Source organism: Diuraphis noxia, unplaced genomic scaffold (assembly GCF_037042655.1).
Source record: "Diuraphis noxia isolate RWA-SAM2 unplaced genomic scaffold, SU_Dnox_SAM2 contig0002, whole genome shotgun sequence".
In the NCBI taxonomy this organism is placed as follows: Eukaryota; Metazoa; Arthropoda; class Insecta; order Hemiptera; family Aphididae; genus Diuraphis; species Diuraphis noxia.
Genome location: NW_028301712.1, coordinates 59,227,553 through 59,249,037, shown reverse-complemented (window position 1 = coordinate 59,249,037; position 21,485 = coordinate 59,227,553). Strand labels below are relative to the sequence as shown.

The following is a 21,485-nucleotide window of genomic DNA, read 5'->3' as shown; positions in this document are numbered from 1 at the left end:
AATCTATCCATTATTTAAACACTGTAATAATAGTGATATTAACACAATGATATACACATGTATGACTACTGTATAAGACGTATCACTGTAGAAATCGAACATGTTACCTGCATGGCTGCATTGCAGATGTGTTCTCATCCGACATGCACATTTCGGAATTCGAGGAATCGCATATATGTATATAGCAAGGCAGTTGTATGAGGCGCCGTCCCGGTCCTTCGATGAGGGTGAATAGAGAGAGTTTTGAGTAGGTACCTATTGCCGGCGTTTACCGTAAAACCCAATAGCGTTCAAAAATGTATAGTGTAAGACCACGATACGGAATAAATACTAATAATAGGGCCCTCAAAAGAAACTCCGCCCGACGACAATGCACGAAAACGAGGTACAGCCGGTATAATACAACACACACACATCACACATCTTCTTCTTGTTTCCCCAATTTCGACGAGCATATTAAACCGCGGTGGCGCGATTAACATTATTAAGCACTTTCCCACCACAGACCTCAATTATTGTGCTACCATATTAAATAAATAATTAAAAATATTTTCCGCTCGAAATTGTCCGAGTACGGCGCGGGCACGATAAGACGACGATGACGACGAAGAACGTGAGTGCATTTTTCGTTTGCGTGCGTTTTCACTCGACAACAATAATTAATTCGGGATTGAAAAAAAAAACAAAACTGGTTATCGGCACCACACACGCGCTCCATCCTTTTGGAAAAACTAATTTACTCGGACACAATGAGCGTGTGGTACCTTCGAGTTGGCGACGGCGGCGGCAGGTTTCTTATCTATATAATATTATTATACGAGAAACGATTGTGTGTGATTTGTACACCTTTAGTCTACACTTTACAGCGAGATTCTATACCATCATATAACAGTACAACCGTGTAATTACATTCGAATAATATCATTATTATAAGACTAATCATAGCAAAGCTATATATATTTCAGCCGCAGCACAGATCACAATCATATTATCATAGTAATCGTACAACAGTGTTACAATCCATCGTGGACGGATATATACATACTATTTAAAACAATAATATGTAAAAATTAATTATTTAATTGTTCGGCAACTCAATATTAAAGACTGCAGTTTAAATCGGTAACTATATCCTTTTAGTAAAGAAAATGCATGAAAAAAAACCGATTCGTCGAGATAGTTTTATTATTTTTTTGTGTGGAAATTAAAGTTACAAAAAGTTTGTTAAAATGAAAATAAAAAAATATTCCTATAACATTTTAAAATACTTACCTGAACAGTATTACCTTTTAATAGTTAGGTACCTATTTACGGTGATTTTATTTCTTAGACATGTACAAAATATTAATTTATATAAATATATATTGCATTGAAATAAACAAATACTAATATTTATTTATGAAAGAAAACTCTTAAATTGAATAATAAACAGGTTACTATTCCTAGGTATAAAATTTAATTATGCAGCAAGTCTTAAATAAAAAATTGAAAATCTGACAGACTTAACATTTAAAAATTAATTGTGAAGAAAAATTTTCAGCGATTACTGAAAAAAATCATCTCTTAATCTTTCATGTATAGAATGTATAATGAACAAAGGATTTGAAAGTATTGGTTGGAGACGAACGGTTACTCTAAAAATAATAATGAATTCATAGCCGGTTAACTTTAGTTTTAAATTTTTTTCTGTCTTTATTTTTTTTCTCTCAAAGTCTTACAACAAATTCACCATAAACAATAATTCAATTTTTTATCACTCACAATTTTTGAAAAAATGTATAATGTTATTCAATATCGTACGTACAAATGGTTATATAATTAATAATATATATATAGTTTATTACTATTGATAGTTGATACACATTATTATGCATAGTATATTATTATTTTATGTCTGTATATTATATTATAATATCGTCGCGGCGGTTCCGTTTCCGTTTCATCACATTCACAATTGTGTTTTATATTATATAAATAAAAATCAAAAAAAAAAAATCATTACGTGTGCAATTATAATAATTTATTTACACACAATCACAAACAGTACACAAAAACACGCAGTACAAATAATATCATATATACATAATATAAATTATTGTTTTAATTAATATATTTATATATCATACACATGTATATATATATATGTGTGTTTACATATAAAATAATATATATACATACATAATATTGTATTATATTATGTTTATAATAATATATAATAATTGCTTATTATTTACATAATATTATTATTATATTTGGACAGGACAAAAGGGTAATTATTTAACAATATATTATATTCTTACGCTATAGGAACCTAAATTAAATTTATAGGGCACAATAAATCAAATGCCGTATATGTATAATATGTATAGATATATGATGGAGTGGTTGCATAGTCATTATAGTAACTATTATGGTTCGACGATAAAATTTAGCAGGATTATTTTTTTTTAATAGTTAATAATTACAATCGTTAATCGAGCGGCAAATATTACCAGGAAATCTTTAACGAAAATAAGTTTTCAAATTTTTTGCAGCTATTGCAGAAGGGGAATTAACGATTTATCGTTGATTCACTGTGGTCAACTAGAGGTTTAAACATTTTTTTTTATGATACACCTCCATAGTTAATGAAACGACTAAAATAAAAAGTAAATACGATTATAATGAGAATACAACCACTACATTTTAATTATTTAAATTAAATACACAAAAAGACGGTTAATTTTACAAAAAAAACCTAAAATTTATTTTTGGATGTTCATAAAATTGTATAAATTTAAAATAAATTACTGTCATTTTCTAGAAAGACACATTGTAACCACTGAACTTAGGATAATTTATTCTTTAGAGTGATTTCATTTAAAAAATGTATAAATAAGAATGTTTGTTGACTATGTAGATTAACCGTCATCTACGTATCACGTGAATACAATTTTATTCAATGTTTATAAAAAGTACGCATGTATATTTTTTTTTTCAGATAAAAGCTATATAATTAATAAATTAAAATTTGAAAAAAAAATAAACAAAGCATAAAATCAAAATGAAGACTAGGTAATATAATACGAAATTACAATTAAAAATGAATAACAAAATCAACAAAAATTTACACAACACATACCACAAATACATACTTCAAATGGGATAAAGATGTACATCAATTTTCAATTTAATGTGCAAATAAAAATTTGTAACCACTATAATAAAATTAAAAGTTATTGAGAAAATATACAGGAGTACAAAATATTTATTCATTGGGTACTTACAATTATAATCTAAAATAATAATATTATTTTTTTTTTTTTTTATCAAATATGAGGTAATACTGAATACAAAATTGGAATCATAACATTATTTGTTATATTTTTGGAATGGTATAAATATAAATATATAAATATTTATATGTATATATAAAAAAAAAACACTATCTTGGAGCAATATATTAATATATTATATTATTTTGTTATTCGGTAATTTATTTATTTATGTGCATTAACTAGAGCGGTGCCAAAAGCAGTAATCAAACGAAAAACTATAAATCATGAATACAAAAAAAAAATTAAATTAAAATTAACTCAGTCTTATAGAATATAGGTTGAAATATATTTGAATTAAAAGTACATATCAAGGGCAAAGAATGGTAGAAAATTTGGACGGATATATGAAAAAAAAAATTGCTTATATTTAAGATTGTTGAAAAGCAACCGAAAATTTAGGTTTTAACGTTTTAGTTTTATTTTTGGAGTAAGTAGTATTGGTAACATCTCATTGGCAAGAACTAGGCAATAGATATGTTAATTTATTACTATATTTTTATGCGTATTTATATTATGGTTATCTTATCTATATAAATCGTCTTATTTCTACCATTTATAAATTTTGTTTAAAAACTTATACATTATTTATTAATTTAATTTTTTTTGTATATTAAAAAAACATCTTACATTCTACATACCACAATGTATAAAATCGCTAAAAAATTAGCGAACCCCATTGAACCACTCATACTCGGTATTGAGCAATTATCTTAACCGTCTTTTGATTAATGGCCCCTATTTATTTTTCTACCATCATGAAATTGTGCACCTGTTCTAATTTATATGCCAGTCGCTGTTTTTGAGAAAATTCGTCTTCTTCAAGTGTTACCATTAGCTGTTCGTTGTACTTGGCAGCGTACATATAGAGTTCATACAAAGCACAGTTTGTATTGAACTCCGTCATGTGTATCCTTGATTCTTCGGCAAGCATGGCATTCATGTCCTGGTCCGATATTGCTGGCATGATTTTAATGTCTGAATAGTAACGATCTACCCAGTCCTTGTACACTGGAATGTCCTTAGCGTAAAGTAATTTTGAGCTTGGTGAATCTTTGCCGAGTCTGTGGTCTGAAGTCGAACACGAGTCCATGAATGTCTGAGCAACAACTGATAGACATGAATCAACTATGTTGGACTTATGTATGTCAAAAACAAAGTTGGGATTTTTAATAAGATTCACCCAAAAACGCAAAGGAAGACTGTTGCTTTTCCACGTATGTACGACTTCGTGATCAGAGATACCATGCTGAAGTGCTTGATCATCAAGAAAATCAAACATGTATTTGATAGCCAAAGGCAAAGCACTTCCTCTGTGAGCAGTGCTGAAAATCGTTTCAAATAAATCGTCTACGAACTTTTGTAAAGTACCTTTGGTAGCTAGTAAACGAGTGAGATATATTTCTGATACCATTTTATTACCACGTTCGCCTTCTTTTTGTGCATCGTTATCGTGATGTTTGACCAAATGCCAACACTTAAGACCTCCATCTTGATCATTGTTCAATGGCGATGTAGCTCTGCTATATGGTGGACTATCATAGTTGAATTTCGTTAAATTTAAAGTTTCATATTTGTGTTTGTCCATGCGGTCCGAGAGTATTGATAAATTGTAAGTTGACATTTGTTTAACGGAAACTAAGTTTAGATATGCACCGTCTGGAACCATATAATGATGTAAAGTGTTCCGTTTTTTCCATTCTCCTTCCACTTTTGTTGTTGAGTCTTCGTCGTATAGAATTAATCGACCGGAAGTACCAGTTCTCCATTCAACGTCAAGTTCGCATGTCCGAGGTCGTTGACTACAAGGCATCGCTCGATAAATAGTATCCAATGCCTTTTCTTTAACTTGTGAAATTGTATCACAGTCTAAAACTTTAACCGGTATATTTTCAGTGTTTGGATCGAGTCCAGTGACGAAAGCGGTTTGTTGAGAAATCGAAACATATACGGTCATTGGAATAAAATCTATTGATTGTCTTATCAATTTTTCTTCACTCAACGAATACCTTGCTTCAGAAGTAATTGCATCAACGGGTCCTTTATCAACTTGTTGTTTCATTGCTCTAAACAGTAAATACAGAGGTTCTCCTGCACATTCCCTTAAGAATTTATATAACAGAAATGTAAACCACGATGATAACATTTTTTCTGCAACACTTTCAGTACGCCTCAAAAGCAACTTTGGATGGCTATTACCTTCCATGCATTTTTCAATTAGTTCTGCAAGTAAAGTCTTTAATATATCAGTACAATATTCCATTTTACTTTGTAAAGACACCATAATTAGAGAAGCCACATTCACTCTGTCTCTCATTGAAAAATAACGATTACTCTCTAAAGTTCTTATAAACAATAATAAAAATGTCTTGTTTAATATTAATTGGCCAAACAAACGGATACCTTTTTCTTTTCGAATTAATTCTGGTTTTTCTCGTTGGAGTACTCCATGGTCTTCCATATTCGGGAACAAAATTTTCATCGAATATGTACGATAATCCAAAAATGGAATACCACCTGAAGTAAGATCACCAGCGATATCTGTTATCTCTGTTTGAAGTTCAGCAAACGCCTCTTTACATTCAGCCGCTACACGGAGTTCTAATATGTCCATCTGTTCTTGCATATTTTTTAAGACTCTACTACTTTCAGTCGATTTACGGCGATATGCGATCAAAAAGGCGATAAAGATAATAACAATTATAGCCATGCCAATAATACCACCAAAGAGGGCAGGATTTGTCAAAGGACTGTTAACTTCAGATTGTGCGTAGCTGAGTTTTCCTATGTTAAACTTCAGACTTGATCCTACTGTCACAATTACGTCTGGAAGTTCATGAGAACTGGTTAACCGAAAATCATCAGATACTGCTAATGGTTGAATGGGTGGGGGTTTACAGGTGAGTTGATTACGAGACAATGAAGTCACGTTACAGTAACTTGTCCCAATTTGCACTGTAACGTCTGTTTCTTGGCAAGCTCGATCCAAGTAATGGCCATTTATAGTTAAATAATCACTTTTATAATATTTAATGTTTTCCCCTTGGACATCCTCAAATTGTGTGTAATCTGGATCTGGATAAAGTAAAAATTTTGAAAATCCCGGTTTCGAAGATATATTTTGAACACTTGTAACATTGTCCATTTCAAATCCATAATCTAATTCAATGGGTGGGCTAGACGAATTAGCTTGGATTCGTTGAAGTGGTTCAACTTTAGGTGACTCGCATATTAAATTAGAGTTGCTTAGTACAAAGCATTCCCCGAAATATGTTTTATTCATATAATAAACATACAAGCGGGGAGTTTGAACAAACGCAAAATTTTTACCATTAACTGAAACTTTTATACCACCAGATACAATACCTTTAGGAACTTTTACTTGGCTCGGAGAACCAGATTCAACAGATTCGACACTAGGATCATCAGTGTATTCATATGTTTGTCGATCAAAATTTCTTTCAGACTTATCGAATAACATTTTTATTTTCCCAACCCTTTGAGCGTCGGAAGCACTAGTTATGCAAGTAGTTTCAGAGAATGTACTATTAACAACAATACATGGTAAAGTATCTTCGAAGAATACTTGAATATTACTTCCAGCATTCATGAACTTCCCCACTATTTTAAGCGTTGTTCCGCCAGATTTTGGACCGTATCCAGGATACAGACTAGTTATGATGGGGTCAACAAAATGATAATTTGTTTTGGATTCACCCCTGAATCCTTCCACTTGAACCACAATAGGACCTTCTCTTATGTCTTCACTGCCTGGTCCATCAACTCTGCACACTATTTTTCTGGTAGTTTCATACAGATGCGCGTATGGAGCACACCGTAGCCCGGCTACAGTCACACCGCTATATATGTCATTAAAACTTTTTCCTAAATTTTTTCCAATAATTGTAATATTTGTGTGTCCTTCCCATGGTCCAGCAAGTGGCCAAAATGATGTAATTTGTAGATTAGGACAAGTTTTGTTACGATTGAGCCACGTAACAACTGCCCGGTCGCACTGATCTATAACTTCACAACTATTAGTCGCTTGACACCATCCACATTTATATTTTTCAGGTAATGCTAAACACATACCACAGTCATCAGCCATATCACTACATCTATAAATAACAACATGTATGTCATGTGGATTATCCAATGGTTTTGATCCACCCCAAATCACAGCAAAAGTCGCGGTTATATTAGAAAAGTGTGAATTATAACTAAACTCCATCGTTTCACAATATATGGTGTCTGCTACTAATGCCGCATTAACACTCGAAACACGACCTTCTATATTAAATTGGCATACAAAACGTGTTTGGGCAATAAATTGGCCAATTATGTGGACCTTTACTCTGATCGGTTTTTTAATACCGGAAGGTACCAAAATTTCTGTACTTCCCGTATCAGATCCATTAATTGTTGGGCAAAATGATGGTCCACTTCGGAAACTTGGACCAACACGATTTACACCAGTAACTAAAATATCATTTCTACAATTTTCTGCCGTGTCGTGCGTACATCTATGAGCTTCAGCACACCAATCACATGGAAATGAAGAATTTACACATTGAGTACACGATGTGTAAGTACTGCAATCAAAGAATGTAAAATTGGTGGCTACAAAATTTGGTCCCTTTGCTGTTTTGACTGACAGTTTTGTAGTGAAATGATGTTGATTGGCTGGTATGAATGGTAGTAAATCAGTTCGAGGTGTTGTACAGTTGACGCCAAATGATTTTCTTATAGCATCAGTGACCAACACTTTATCAAACACTGAAAATGCACAGTGAAATGGCCCTTCGAGCAATGGCAAATTATCAATGACTAGTTCCAATGTTCGAGCTGTGGTTTTTTGAAGTTGACTCGGTGTAACAGAAACTATTGTAGTGCACTTACCACTTTTGTATGGTATCCAATATAATGGATCATTTGCTGCATCTTCACAATTTGAGCGTAAACTACATTTATTCTCTAATGAACACCATCCACAATAAGGGTCTTTTGCAGCCAAGCAATCCAAACATGATGAATACATATGACATTCTTGAACTTTAATCATGGAAACTCTGTTTCTAGTCATTGCATATAAATGCATTTGTTGGGGATCAACTATTAAATCTTTATTAATAGGAGAGTTCTCTTGAATAACTATATCTCCATATTCAATAGCTTTTACAGAACTTTCAACAACTATTTTTTTGACATGCCCATTATTCGTTCCAACAAATACAACCGTAAAGTCACCAGTAGAAGTTGCAGTTACAGCAGTGAGACGAGTATTGAACGTTAATACTGGAATAGCGGTCATAGGTGAATCACCCCCTAAAGGAGTATTTACATCCATACCACAAAAATCTTCGGTAATTGTCTGAAGTTTGGTTCCTACACATGCATGACTTGGTGATATGAAATCCAATCCTCGATTTCCCTTTCCACTAAAACATGCATTTATGTTTTGTAAAAATTTTCTTCGTATTGCTTTTAGTGAATAAACACATAGTGCACTTTGGTCATTCGGTTTGTTTTTCAACTCGCTTTCGCTTTGGTTACTGCTTGAGAATACAGCGAACAAAACGTCATCTTGAGGCGTAATTCCAAGATCTGTAGCCAAGTCTGAGCCAATTTTACCCACATACCCAGCTTGTACTAAATTATATGACTGGTCTTTACTAGTGCACTCTAACGGAATTTCTGTGTACGAATAATAACTTTTATCTTCATGACACAATCTTACCATTTTAGATATATATGGAGAAGGTGATGTTACACTACGCATTTGTGTTGTTAAAAAGTAACTGAAAGTTTCAGAACTAAAACCATAAACATAATTAATGAGATATCGTTCACGGTTCAGAGTATTTACATATACCCGAGTACCAGAAATAACTCCAACATGAGCAATGTTTAACATATTTTGGGTGTCTAAACTTCTAGAAGATATAGCCGGAACATCAGAACGATAAGGAGAGTTGCCAGTAAATGTAACTCCAATATACATTACTTGCGTCATAGGTGGATTTGGAGGCCCTGGTGCAATAAAAGCAATAGTAGATGCTTCCATATTGTTCGCAACCACTGCTTCTTTAACTAATTGTACTGTATCAGATATGTTATTTAAATTTCGAACTGTACACATGCCTTGTGAAACTGACCCACAAGTGATTATTCTGGATGTAGTATAATCGATAACAAGTACTTTATTTACATTATCAGTTAAGTTTTTAATAGTGGAGTTAGGACACATATTGGCTCCACATTCAAAAGAATCCTCGATGGGGCCAGTAACTACTTGGTTGGTTACATTGAGATCAGGTGTAAGTTGATATAGATGATTGATGGCACCAACAAATAAGCGTCCAGTGTTCTTGTCAATGACAAGGTTGTTGAACATTGGTGTAGAATCATCGTCTTTGAATATTTTTATTATATTGGAATGACTATAACTTACACTTAGACACGCCAAATATAAAAGTGTTACCCACAGACGGTGGGAGGTCTGCATTGTACGACGTCTGGTTTTGCCAGTACATGGGAATATGGAAGACATATGTTGATAGATGACCATATAAACAGTCTATTCCTAAAACAAAAATAGATAAATAACATTAGAACTTAAGTCAGCATTCTACAGTAAACTTATTATAATACAAGATTATTTTTTTTAATATATTTTAATATTTATTAACAAATGTACAATAATTAAAGTATGTTAATAACTTAATATTCTGACTAATCATTTTGTATCAATTTATATAAGTATTATCTGAAATATTATATAATACTTTTAATATTCATTTTCTCAAAAAGTATAAACATTTTAGTAATATCTATACCAGAGGTATTCAAACTGTGCGTCGCGGCTCCCAGGGGCGTCGCGAGAGTTTGCAAAGGGAGCCGCGTCAAAGCACCGAAAACAAACATCATAGGTCTTGTATAATTATTATATACATTATTTGCAATCATTATGGAAATGAAAACGACACACCTCACTATCCCACCATTTGAAGTTTTATTTCTAGTGCTAAAGTCACTGTTATTATCACCCGCATATAACATATTTCCCATATTGTATCCGTTGTTGTTTCAATTATTTCATAATAATTTTGGAGCCGTAAAAATATTGTGAACACCCAAAGGAGCCGCGTGCTGAAAAAGTTTGAATATCTCTGATCTATACTATTTGCATAATAATTTGAAGTCCTTAAATTGTTTTTGAAATAAAATGTTTTATAAAATATATATATATTTTTTTTTTAAACATTATTTCTTTGAAAATTTCAATGTATTAAAATTGGATTTGGAACGAGTAATTAAATATGTATAAGCTTACAACTTATAATTTTTAAGTATTTAAACTTAAATAGTTCACGTAGATGAGCGGAAAAGTTGACTAACATTTTGTGGGGTACCCTGTTCCAGTGTTCCACTCTACATCACAACCAAACTTTACTTCTCATAACTAATTATCTACCCGTTTTTTTACACTATAATTCTCAGAAAAATATTTTGCTTCAATTATAAAATAAAAAATGTATACAGTTATTCGAAAAAATACGAACGAAAAGAAAGTTTTTCAAAAATATTTAACATTTTTCTTTTAAATATATAAATATATGTATACATAATATAAAGACAATTGCTCTATAAGTACAGTATAACATTACACTTTTTATTTTTTATACAGAACATTTTAAATGTTATTATATTTTTTGGGGAAAAGTTCAAAATAGCTTATTTGTAAACTTTTTAATATTTGGACAAATGTCAATGGTAATACAACGTCAAGTAGTTTATGTTTTACAATTTCAACTTTTTGAATTAATTTTCACAATATTTTTGTTATAAAATAAACTAGTATAATTTTTTTTCTTATTGTTAGTTAGGTAGTTCTATTACATCCTATATACCCACTTCCTTAATCAATAAACTCATCGTAACCTAAGATACCAAATTTAGTATTCATGAAAAATTGAGAGTTCAGAAATGGCTTAAGAATATGATATACTTTCCATAAAATATTACTATCAACAAAATTATGCATTTATTAATACGTATAACTATAAACCACCAACAAAAATTATATAAATTAATTTTATACATAAGAGTATTGAGTATATCCTGAAAATACATTATACTCACTTATCACTGGTACACAATATAAGACAGTACAATAAGTAGTGAATAATTAATTTTTTTTGTTGAAAACTCATATTTAATAGGTATTATAAATAAAATATTTTTATTTTAAGTGACGCCATAACTGCACATGATTTTAAACTGATTATAAATTTTATGTGGGTATTAATTAGACAATATTGTTACCTAATAAATTAAAAATTATAAAAGTAAAATTAATTATTATAAACATAAAATTGCTTATATTAAGCGTTATTAAAAGGAAGACATATTCGGTTACGATGTCCTTTAACGTTGTGTTCTATACGCAAGATATTTTTTTAATGAAATAATAGGTAGGTACATTGAAAAAATGGTTACATCATGCTGAGCCTCTGCTGCTAACATCATGTCGAGCCTCCATAATAATGTAAATAAATCGATCAGTTTTCTGACTGTCGCTTTTATTCTATGGTTTAACCTAACTGATTCAAGGCCGGATTTAGCACGGATTTTGGCCAGCCATTTAGCACCCCAAAACTAGCATTTTTGTTAGCCTGAATACAGAGTATAGAGTATAAACAAAAACACATACGAATAATATAAACTAATAAACATTGAATAAATTAATTACATTTAGCTTCAAAATATAATTATTATAGTAATATTTAATAAAATTAATATAATTTTGGTTCATTCCTCCGACCTACAGTGATTTTATAATAGATTAAAATATATAATGTAATACTGTAAACAGTGGCGTGGCGAACATCTTTCAAACCCTAAGCAAATTATTTATACTATGACCCCCCCCCCCTCCATAAAGGTATAGTTTTCTGTATACAAATTTTGAATGTTTGTTCTAGGGCTAAGCAATTGCATTAGGTAAACGTCGTTCACCACGCCACTGACTGTAAAATGTTACGCACTTTTAAGAAGTTACGCCCGAATGCAGGTGCCCCCTCCTCCTTCAACATTTGATACAACACTGAAATAATTAATACCTATAATCAAAGTAAAGAAATTAATAATCAAGTAATTATTGTTAAATCTTAAATTGTATCCCTAATCTAGAAATTCCTTATTCGTATGGTGTTAGTATAAACTTGAAATCAAAATTCATTTATAGTTCTATCAACGTATTAATTATTCTATTGCACTAGACTATTTTTAAATTATTTTACACCATCATATTTAAATTAAATATTCAAACAATATTTTTTTTAAAGATTTTATTTCATTGAATTAATATAAACGTACTTATATAAAATTCTTTTTATACAATACAAAATGATAATAAAATATATATATAGATTTTTAAGAGGCCTTTGTACCAATTGTACCCGCATGTGTAGTCACTTGCTACTTGTCTTCCACATGCGTAAATAGTAAATAGCAAATATACGTAATGAATTCTTATAATTTTTACCTACCTAAAATTTATTTAAAGCAAGTATTAGAGCAAATTTACCAATAATTATCTAATTTGTTGAGCATTGTTTATACTGTCATCTAAAAATGTAACACATTTCCTCTAATATTAGCTATAAATAAACTGTGGTAAATAGTAACAATCAATAATCTTTCTATGATATGCTAGTGTAAAAGTAAAAAATAGGTAGGTACAATACACGTGAGTGAAATGTCTTTTTAAATAATAAAGACTATTTAAGTACGATTAAAAATGTAATAATTATTTGCTAATTTTCAATATACATTTCAAACTATACCGTAAGACGTAAGTCCATAATTAATAAAATATGGTACCACAAAATAATTTGTTACGCAAAAATTGATTAATGCAATAAGAATATTGTTTAATACATTATTAAATAAACGCCTAAAATAAAACACGTAAGTGTAGTGTTTAAATTAAAAATACAACGGGAGTGTGACAGATGTCACTTTTACTTCCTGCATCATGAGCTATGAAAGTAGATTCTATAGTACTCGTTCTTTGTTACTTACTTTTATAAGCATAAGACACAAAAAAAATAAGACACTTGATATTTGGGTATAACTTATAACAATAACTAAGTTATTGTTTAATCTTCAAAATATAGATTTTTAAATCTACTAACTAACAACAAAAGGAATAACTTAAATCAAAATACATTCATTGCCAGGGTCAGCATGTTCTCAGTCAAACAATACAAAATATTTTTTAATATACGACATACATACCTTATAATATAACAGTTCAATAAATCTATTAAGATTTTTTTGGGTAGGTATTGTACAAGTAATCAAATAACCTTAAAATCAATTACTTTGTCAGTATCACTATTTAATTTAATTCAAAAAATGAAAATCTATTGTTATTATGATTATTTTTTAGAAATTATATTAACTTGTCACAAATGTGTCAGTTTGGTGACCCAACACTCTTACGAAATAGATTTTATTATCTCACACAGTTCAGTATCTTTTCTATTACATATTAGTTATTACTTATTAGTTACTGTCATTCATTTTTACTAATTGTTACAGGCAGCCATCAAACACTTGTTGATCATATTAATTCTAATACAAAATCTTTGTTTCGTCTACTTTTTCAATCATTCAATTTTACAACTCATTATCAACATTAATTCCTTGATTCACTAGTTTCATGAAGTACTAAAAACGCCTCAAAAAATTTACTGTATTTAGGATTTAGCGGGATTTAGTCAGTGCCGTAGCTAGAAATAGATGGGCCTCAGTGCAAATTTAATCTGTGGCCCCTTTAGATAGGGGCACATTGGGTGTGAATTAAGGGGTGCTGAAATAATTGATTGTACACAGATTTCTGGGGTCATAGCTATACTGCATTGTGATAATTTAAAAATTTTACTAGTTCATATTCTTACTTTTTAATTATACCTATACAAATATAATTAATTCAAATTTTAATTAATTTTTCTTCAAATTAATAGCTAATTTGAAATTTGAAATTGTGTAAATGTTAATGTAATAGCTACTCTTTATTTATTTGAACTATTAAGCAACTATACTGTACATAATATATTATGTATTCAAAATATTTAAAAATAATTATATTGTTACATGTTATTATATGGGAGCTGGGAGTGCTAATTTGAAGTCAGGGGGATGCTATATTATACTAAATTAACAAAGTACTAACGGCATTATTATCATTATATTATGATTTTATTAAAAAATTGTTCTTAGTATGGATTCTTAATTCTTATATTAGTTATATTATTTTATTTAAGTATGAGCTTCATGTTGGGAATTGCAACGTGGGGCCCCGGTGCAATGAACCGCACGCACTGCGGTTTCTATGGCACTGTATTTAGTATACCAACTATAAAATAAATTGTATAGTTATTTTTTAAATATTTCTGCTATGGATTTTACATCAGTAATTGTAGAAACTTTAAAGTAAATAATTTATTTAACAATATATTCTAACTTAGCATTTAAAAATATATTATTACTTATTAGGTACCAACCTAAAGTATTTAGATCAAAATCACAATTACTTTACTTACTATTGTATACATTCCATTATAATTTATCAAAAAGAGAGAAATATGTTAAATATAAATCACAATTAAGTATACCCACTTAAATTTGTACCATAACCCAAACCTGATAGCTAAGTAACAAACATACATAGGTGTCAATATTTAAAGTAATAGTTAAGTACAAATAAGGGCATCTAAAGACTAAAATACCTCAAAATATATCTTAACATTATAGTAGGTACATAAGTATATTTTAAATAAGTATAGAAAAAAATCACAATAAAAACACAACATGATTCACTTATGGTGAGCTTCTGACTACTAGCCAATCAGCGCAGTACTATCATTCTGGTGCTGCAGTTTTTCTATTTTTCAAATAAAGTAAGAATAGAGGTATACCTATAGGTGATGCATTTTTTAATACCACAAAAAATACCTGTTCAAATAAGGACCAAATAGGGCAAATAGTTAAGAACCTCAATGATAAAATAAAAATGAATATTCACTCGAGATCAAATAATTTTATGCAATGTTAATCGCTAAAACTAAAATAGGGTGCAACTCCCAGCCACTGTCTTATAACAATCCAAGATATCTGTTTCATAGATCATTTATTATCTAAATTCTAAGTAAAGAAATAGATAAGAATACTAAATGCATTATGCATAGCTCTTACTATCTGCTACATAATACATAAATATATATATTAATATTAATCCTGAGGGCTAAAGGCTAAGAGCATACTGATAAGTTGTTTTGGTACATGGAGTAACCAACCATTGTATAAGTAAGTATAGAGCACCTAATTTCAGCATTTGGGACTTCTTCAGTTGTTTTGTGGGACACGTGGTGGGGCATGAAGAATAATGTTTTTAAAAATTGGCTTTACACTTTGGAAGAACTCAAAGACCAAATTTTTGGAGAAAATTATCACTATATAAAATGAGATGTACCCAATTGCAGTCAAAACCTTTAGGAATTGCCTTCATAAATGTATAACTATAGAGGGTCATAATCATTCTGATGTCATCTCAGATGTCATTTTCAGAATTTAAAGCATAAAACAGCATGATGTACCAAATAAAATAAACCTAATTTCTGATAGTTGTCGTTTTTTTTAAGCCTTTCAACACTGAAATATCTGTTTTGCTACACCCTATACTAAAATGGTAGGTATTGATTATGTTTTTATAACTAATATAGACATAAAATATCAATAGGTATATTATGATGGTCATGATGAGGATAATTATTGTCAAATATTAATATATAAATTGAATTTCAACATAGCATCAAAGTGGTAGGTATACTATTATACCTACTAAATAATAATTATAATTCATTTTTGTGTAACCTCCAATCTTATGGTTAGGTTAGGATAATATAAAATAATCCTAGAAGATAGTGTTCATCAAGACAGCATGGCAATTTTTGAGAAAGTTTAGAAACAGTTGATAGGCACTAAGAAGCAGGTTGTAACAACCACTCACTAAGCTAAGAACTATAGGTAGAAACATAATAAATAATAATGTCTATCAGTAATTGTTTATTGTATTTTAAAATGTATAAATTAATAATCATATATAAACCTACTTATATATATAACAACGATTGGAATTTGATTATTGAACAGCATTTGGAAAGGAATATAGGTAGGTAGGTACTTACACCTTTTAATTTTATATACCCACAATAGATACATTCTAATAATAGTTTATCTAACTAAACATTTTACAACCATATATACCTAAGTATATATATTGAAAAAATGTATACAGTTAGTAAAATAAGAGATATTTGACACTTTGATAAGTATTTCAAAATTATTCAAATAAATATTAAAAGTAGGTATTATATAATATTTCAGATAATACTTGTATAAATTGATACAAAATGATTAGTCAGAATATTAAGTTATTAACTTATATACTTTAATTATTGAACATTTATTATACTGCATATTATATTGAAATAAAATCAAGATTAGGTAATTATTGTAAATTGGGTTAACAGATTTTATCGAGGTTTTTATGTACTTAGTAGTTAGTACTTACAACCAATTTTATATCGTTTGAAGATATTAACGAACATAAAATAGTTAATCCTAGACCACACATTCAACACTGATATAATATAGCAAAGTAAAACTTTCGGTCTTAGACATTTTTTCCACTATTGAGCAGGTTGAGTACTTGAAATTGTAGTTTATTTCCAAAAAAAATTCTACCATTTAGAGGTGTCTATTAGAAAGTAAATGTCACTATCATAATATTTGATAATTTTTAATAGGATGTATCCTATTATAGGATTATAAGTAAATACCTACCAATTATTTTTTTATTTACCAAATTAAAATTTATTTTTTCATACTAAGTATATAGGTACCAAACTAAAATCTACATTTTACAATATCTATAACAAGCATATTTAATCACTTTATTGTTAGGAATTAAGTATTTTTAACTTATGATATAAAATATAGCTTAATATATAATTATCAAACACTTTAGATAAAACTCTGCCTATACATTTTTCATGAGATACCTATTTAAATATTTAATACATAGGAGGATGTATCAATTGGCTTTAATTATCTTAATAAATATCAAATTAATTGGTTAGTGTCAATATATTGATGGATTACCTACTTTACAAGCTACTTTACTAAGTTACCTAGCTACATATTGTTAAATACTGTTAGTTTTTATAATTATTTACCTCGTTATTTACTTACACAATTCTTTTTGTTGTTAGGTATGCAATCACCAATTACAAACTTTTTGATATTAAAAAAAAAAATTTCATTAAATTTTTTGAAATTTATTACAGGGCCTACAGTATACCTACCTAATAACATTTTACAAGAAAAATATAATTATTTAATATCTATAATGTAAGTATCTGCATTTTGTAATGACTGTCAAAGAAAAATTAAGTACCTATATCAATAATAATCAACGATAATCAATGACACAATATATGGTGTTCAAAAACATTTTACTTATGACATGCACAAAATACTAATAATAAAAATGTTACTCTTATAGGAGATCAGACTTCAATTTGATCTGGTAAGTATTGTTATATTAAATTGATACCTAACTAGTAACTATATATATATATTTATATCATAGGTATATAGACTAGTAAACCTACCTACTAAAATGAAATTAAGTTCATAAAACATTTGTAAAAATTAAATTTTATAGTAAAAAAGTTGGGCATTTCATTCCAATTAGTAGTTATAAGGAATCAAGAAATATGGTAAGGCACACTTTTCTAAAAGCATAGGTCACAACGTATAAAAGCACAAGAGATATTTCACCTTCAGAAGTAGTGTCTAACATGAAATTGTATGATAAGGTAAATATAAATTCTAGTGTGTATCACATTAAGTCACTAAGACGACATAATACACGCCTATATTGTCTCAATCTTTCAAACATTTTACATGGCATATTTTACATTCAGAATAATCCATTTTACCAACCTACTACCTTTGTAATTTTTAACATTAAACTGATTTGATCAATTATTAAATTTTTAGGTAAAAATCTAGGTAAAAACATTATCAAATGACCCACTAGGCTTGTTTGATATTTTTATCTTAAAAAACTTTTAGCATTTTTAATTTACAAGATAAAATATTACAATTGAAATAAAATGCTTATTAATTGCATAAATTGCTTAAAAAATAATCTTAGCATGAATTTCCTATCTTTAAATGGTGTAATAGATAAACCAATTAACTCTAGGTAATATGTATTGAGAATAACAGAGTTATATGGATTCTTCTGAATATAAAATTTGCTATGCTATAGGTAAATAAGATTATAAGTAAAAATAAGGGTATGATTAACGTGACCATACGTCTCGCTTTGGGCGGGACAGTCCCGCTTTCGAGATAAGTGTCCCGCCGTCCCCAAAGAACCTAAAAATGTCCCGTTCTAAGAAAAGTCGACATGTGGTAGGTATTAATTATTGATCACATATCACAATCATACATTTATACTGTATCTAGGGGCGTCATTTCAAATTTATTTCGAGTGTGCGAAGTTTCAAGCAGGCCATTTTGAAATTTCACCAGGCCATATAAAAATAGATATACATAAGTATATGTATATTATCCTGCATTAAATTATTTCCATACATTATAGACCGGTTATTACAATTTGATTTTAATCATATAAATAATTGTGCATTCGTGGCTCATGCATTATTTTAGGCTTCAGCAAGGCGCAGGCCAATAGTAACATTTTAAAAGTAAGGGGTGCAACCGCACACCCTGCCACCCCCCAAATGACGCTCCTGACTGTATCTTTACAGTTAACAGTATATGACGTATACCTACATATTTTATATAAACTGTGAAACACTAAAATCCATAATTGTTGGGAGACTATTATGATTAATATAATATTCGCATTTTTCATATAAACAATTAATGTTTTTTATTCAATAAAAAAAATTGTTATTTTACGCAAAATTATATGGTTTTCTTATTAAAATGTACAGGTGTCCCGCTTTGAAGGAAAAAAATTATGGTCACATTAGGTATGATGTCAAATTAAAGATGAAGTAAAATAAAAGTATAGAAAACTTTGTTTATTTGTCCTGAAACAGAAGTATCTATTAGTATAACCAACTTATATACCAAAACCATATAGGTATAATTGTAAATTGAGTATAAAATATCTCAAAAATGAAAAAAGTACTTCCAAAGTAATATTGGTGAAACACATTTGACATTTGTCAAAATAAGTAAGACACAATGTTAATATCTATAATCGAAAAGCCATACAATTAACCAATTATTAAAGTTATAGGATGTACTTAGAAACCTATATCCTACTGTAGTACCTACTTATATTTAAAATTAGTGTTGAATAAAATGTCCACCTATTGCATTCAATATTTCTAGGTATCTTATTCATTTCATAAGTTTTAATTTTTTTTTTTTGTCCTAAGAACAGTATAATTTAATATATAAATACTTATAATAATGTGATAATATGGGTTAGCAAATGACGTGTTACATGGACTTAAACCAATTCTGAACTTTAGCAATAATACCCCGCATCTTACCATAGATATTCTATTATCTATGGATCATACAGTGTTCTTAACATCATGCTTACAACCTCTACATGGCATTATTGACAATATTGATTAAAAATATGTTTGTCAAATAGGTACCCCATGTGATATTAAACTTTGATCAAGATTAAATATTTGGGTATCAAATTATTTTAGTATACCTATTATTTTTAATGGACTTTATTTGAGTTTACTATCATTTGGTCTTTTTTTTTACATTTAGAGTGAGATTTAGAGGTACATGATTGAGTATGTTCATAATAATTTTGGTCGGAATTATACTTGAATGAGTGGGTTATTTAGCACATTTTATGAGAGAAAAATAGAAATACTTTTCGAGAGTATTTTATACAACAATGCTAATCTCAGAGATCGGCGCCGCAGCCGCCACAACGCGGGCAACGCACCACTACGATGCGATTGTTTTCGCACGTCGTGAGCGGTTCTCAAGACCTTTCTCTCGGCGGGGAACACGAAAACTGCCAGCAGGGGCAGGACGCTGGAACTACAAAAAAAAATAAATTCATCCTCAAACCCAAACATCCGCCTGCCTAGCTGCCCGACCTACGAGAACGACAACAATATTGATAATGGTTGAACAAGGGTTGTCAACGTACCTCGTGCCCGGAGAACGGCATGGCGCGTCCGTAGTATCAAGACATGGCGGCCGCGGAAAACGGACGGACGGATGTTTTCACGGCAGACTTCTCTTCTCTAGAATTTGGGGGTCGTCGGAGAGTGACAACAGCGTCGGTTTCCGGCGATTATCTTCGTAATTAATATCGCCGTTGCGTCCGGCAGCATCGCATTCGCGCGCACAAGAACGAACCGATCTAATCGACGACGGCGGCGGTGACCCGTTCACGTACGTTTAATGAACACCGGCGAGTAGCGGCTGTGGCACGTTCGAAACGACACGAAACGACGACGGAGTCGTCATCTCAACACTTTCCCCGAGAAGCAGACCATATTGTTTCACGGCGCACGACAACACAAAAACACAACGTATCGGCGAAAAAACAATAAACACGACACGCACACGGCTGTGACAAAAAATAAAATTTACACAAGTATTACTTAATTACTATATCAACGCGGAATATTATTATTATTACTAGTATATAAATGCGAACCGGAACGATCTATCGGTGGTAAAACAATCGAACTAAAATAATAACAATCATAAAAAATTAATTTGCTGTACAGCCGAACGCGCGGCGTATGTGCAACAACAACAATATTATTGAATAGACTGAAGGAGTCGAATTACCGGAGGCGGATAACGCACACAAACTGACGCACGCACAGGCACAGCGCTGTTTCACGAGCGCGCGCACACAAAAACACACGGGCAAACGTTACGGCGGCGGCCGGATTCTACGAACGAAAAAACACGGTCGCGCTCACACGCACACGAACCCGCGCGCACACAAACACACACACACAACACACACTCGGATAGTATACCAGTCGACTGTGCTCCGGC

At 30.4% G+C, this 21,485-nt stretch overlaps 1 protein-coding gene across 2 annotated transcripts; it reads right to left on the bottom strand.

Annotated features, from left to right (window-relative positions):
• Positions 1 to 1,667: 1,667 nt before the first annotated feature.
• PlexA (plexin A) lies at positions 1,668 to 21,376 on the bottom strand. 2 transcript variants are annotated; one of them, XM_015512632.2, is made up of 3 exons: positions 20,617 to 21,376; positions 12,362 to 12,436; positions 1,668 to 9,897 (listed from the first exon to the last, which is right to left on the bottom strand). In XM_015512632.2, the coding sequence occupies exon 3, from the start codon at positions 9,880 to 9,882 to the stop codon at positions 4,057 to 4,059; it is 5,826 nt and encodes a 1,941-aa protein (XP_015368118.2). In that variant the 5' UTR covers positions 9,883 to 9,897; positions 12,362 to 12,436; positions 20,617 to 21,376; the 3' UTR covers positions 1,668 to 4,056. The 2 variants fall into 2 exon arrangements, with proteins under 2 accessions (XP_015368118.2, XP_015368117.2); XM_015512631.2 differs by lacking the exon at positions 12,362 to 12,436.
• Positions 21,377 to 21,485: the final 109 nt, after the last annotated feature.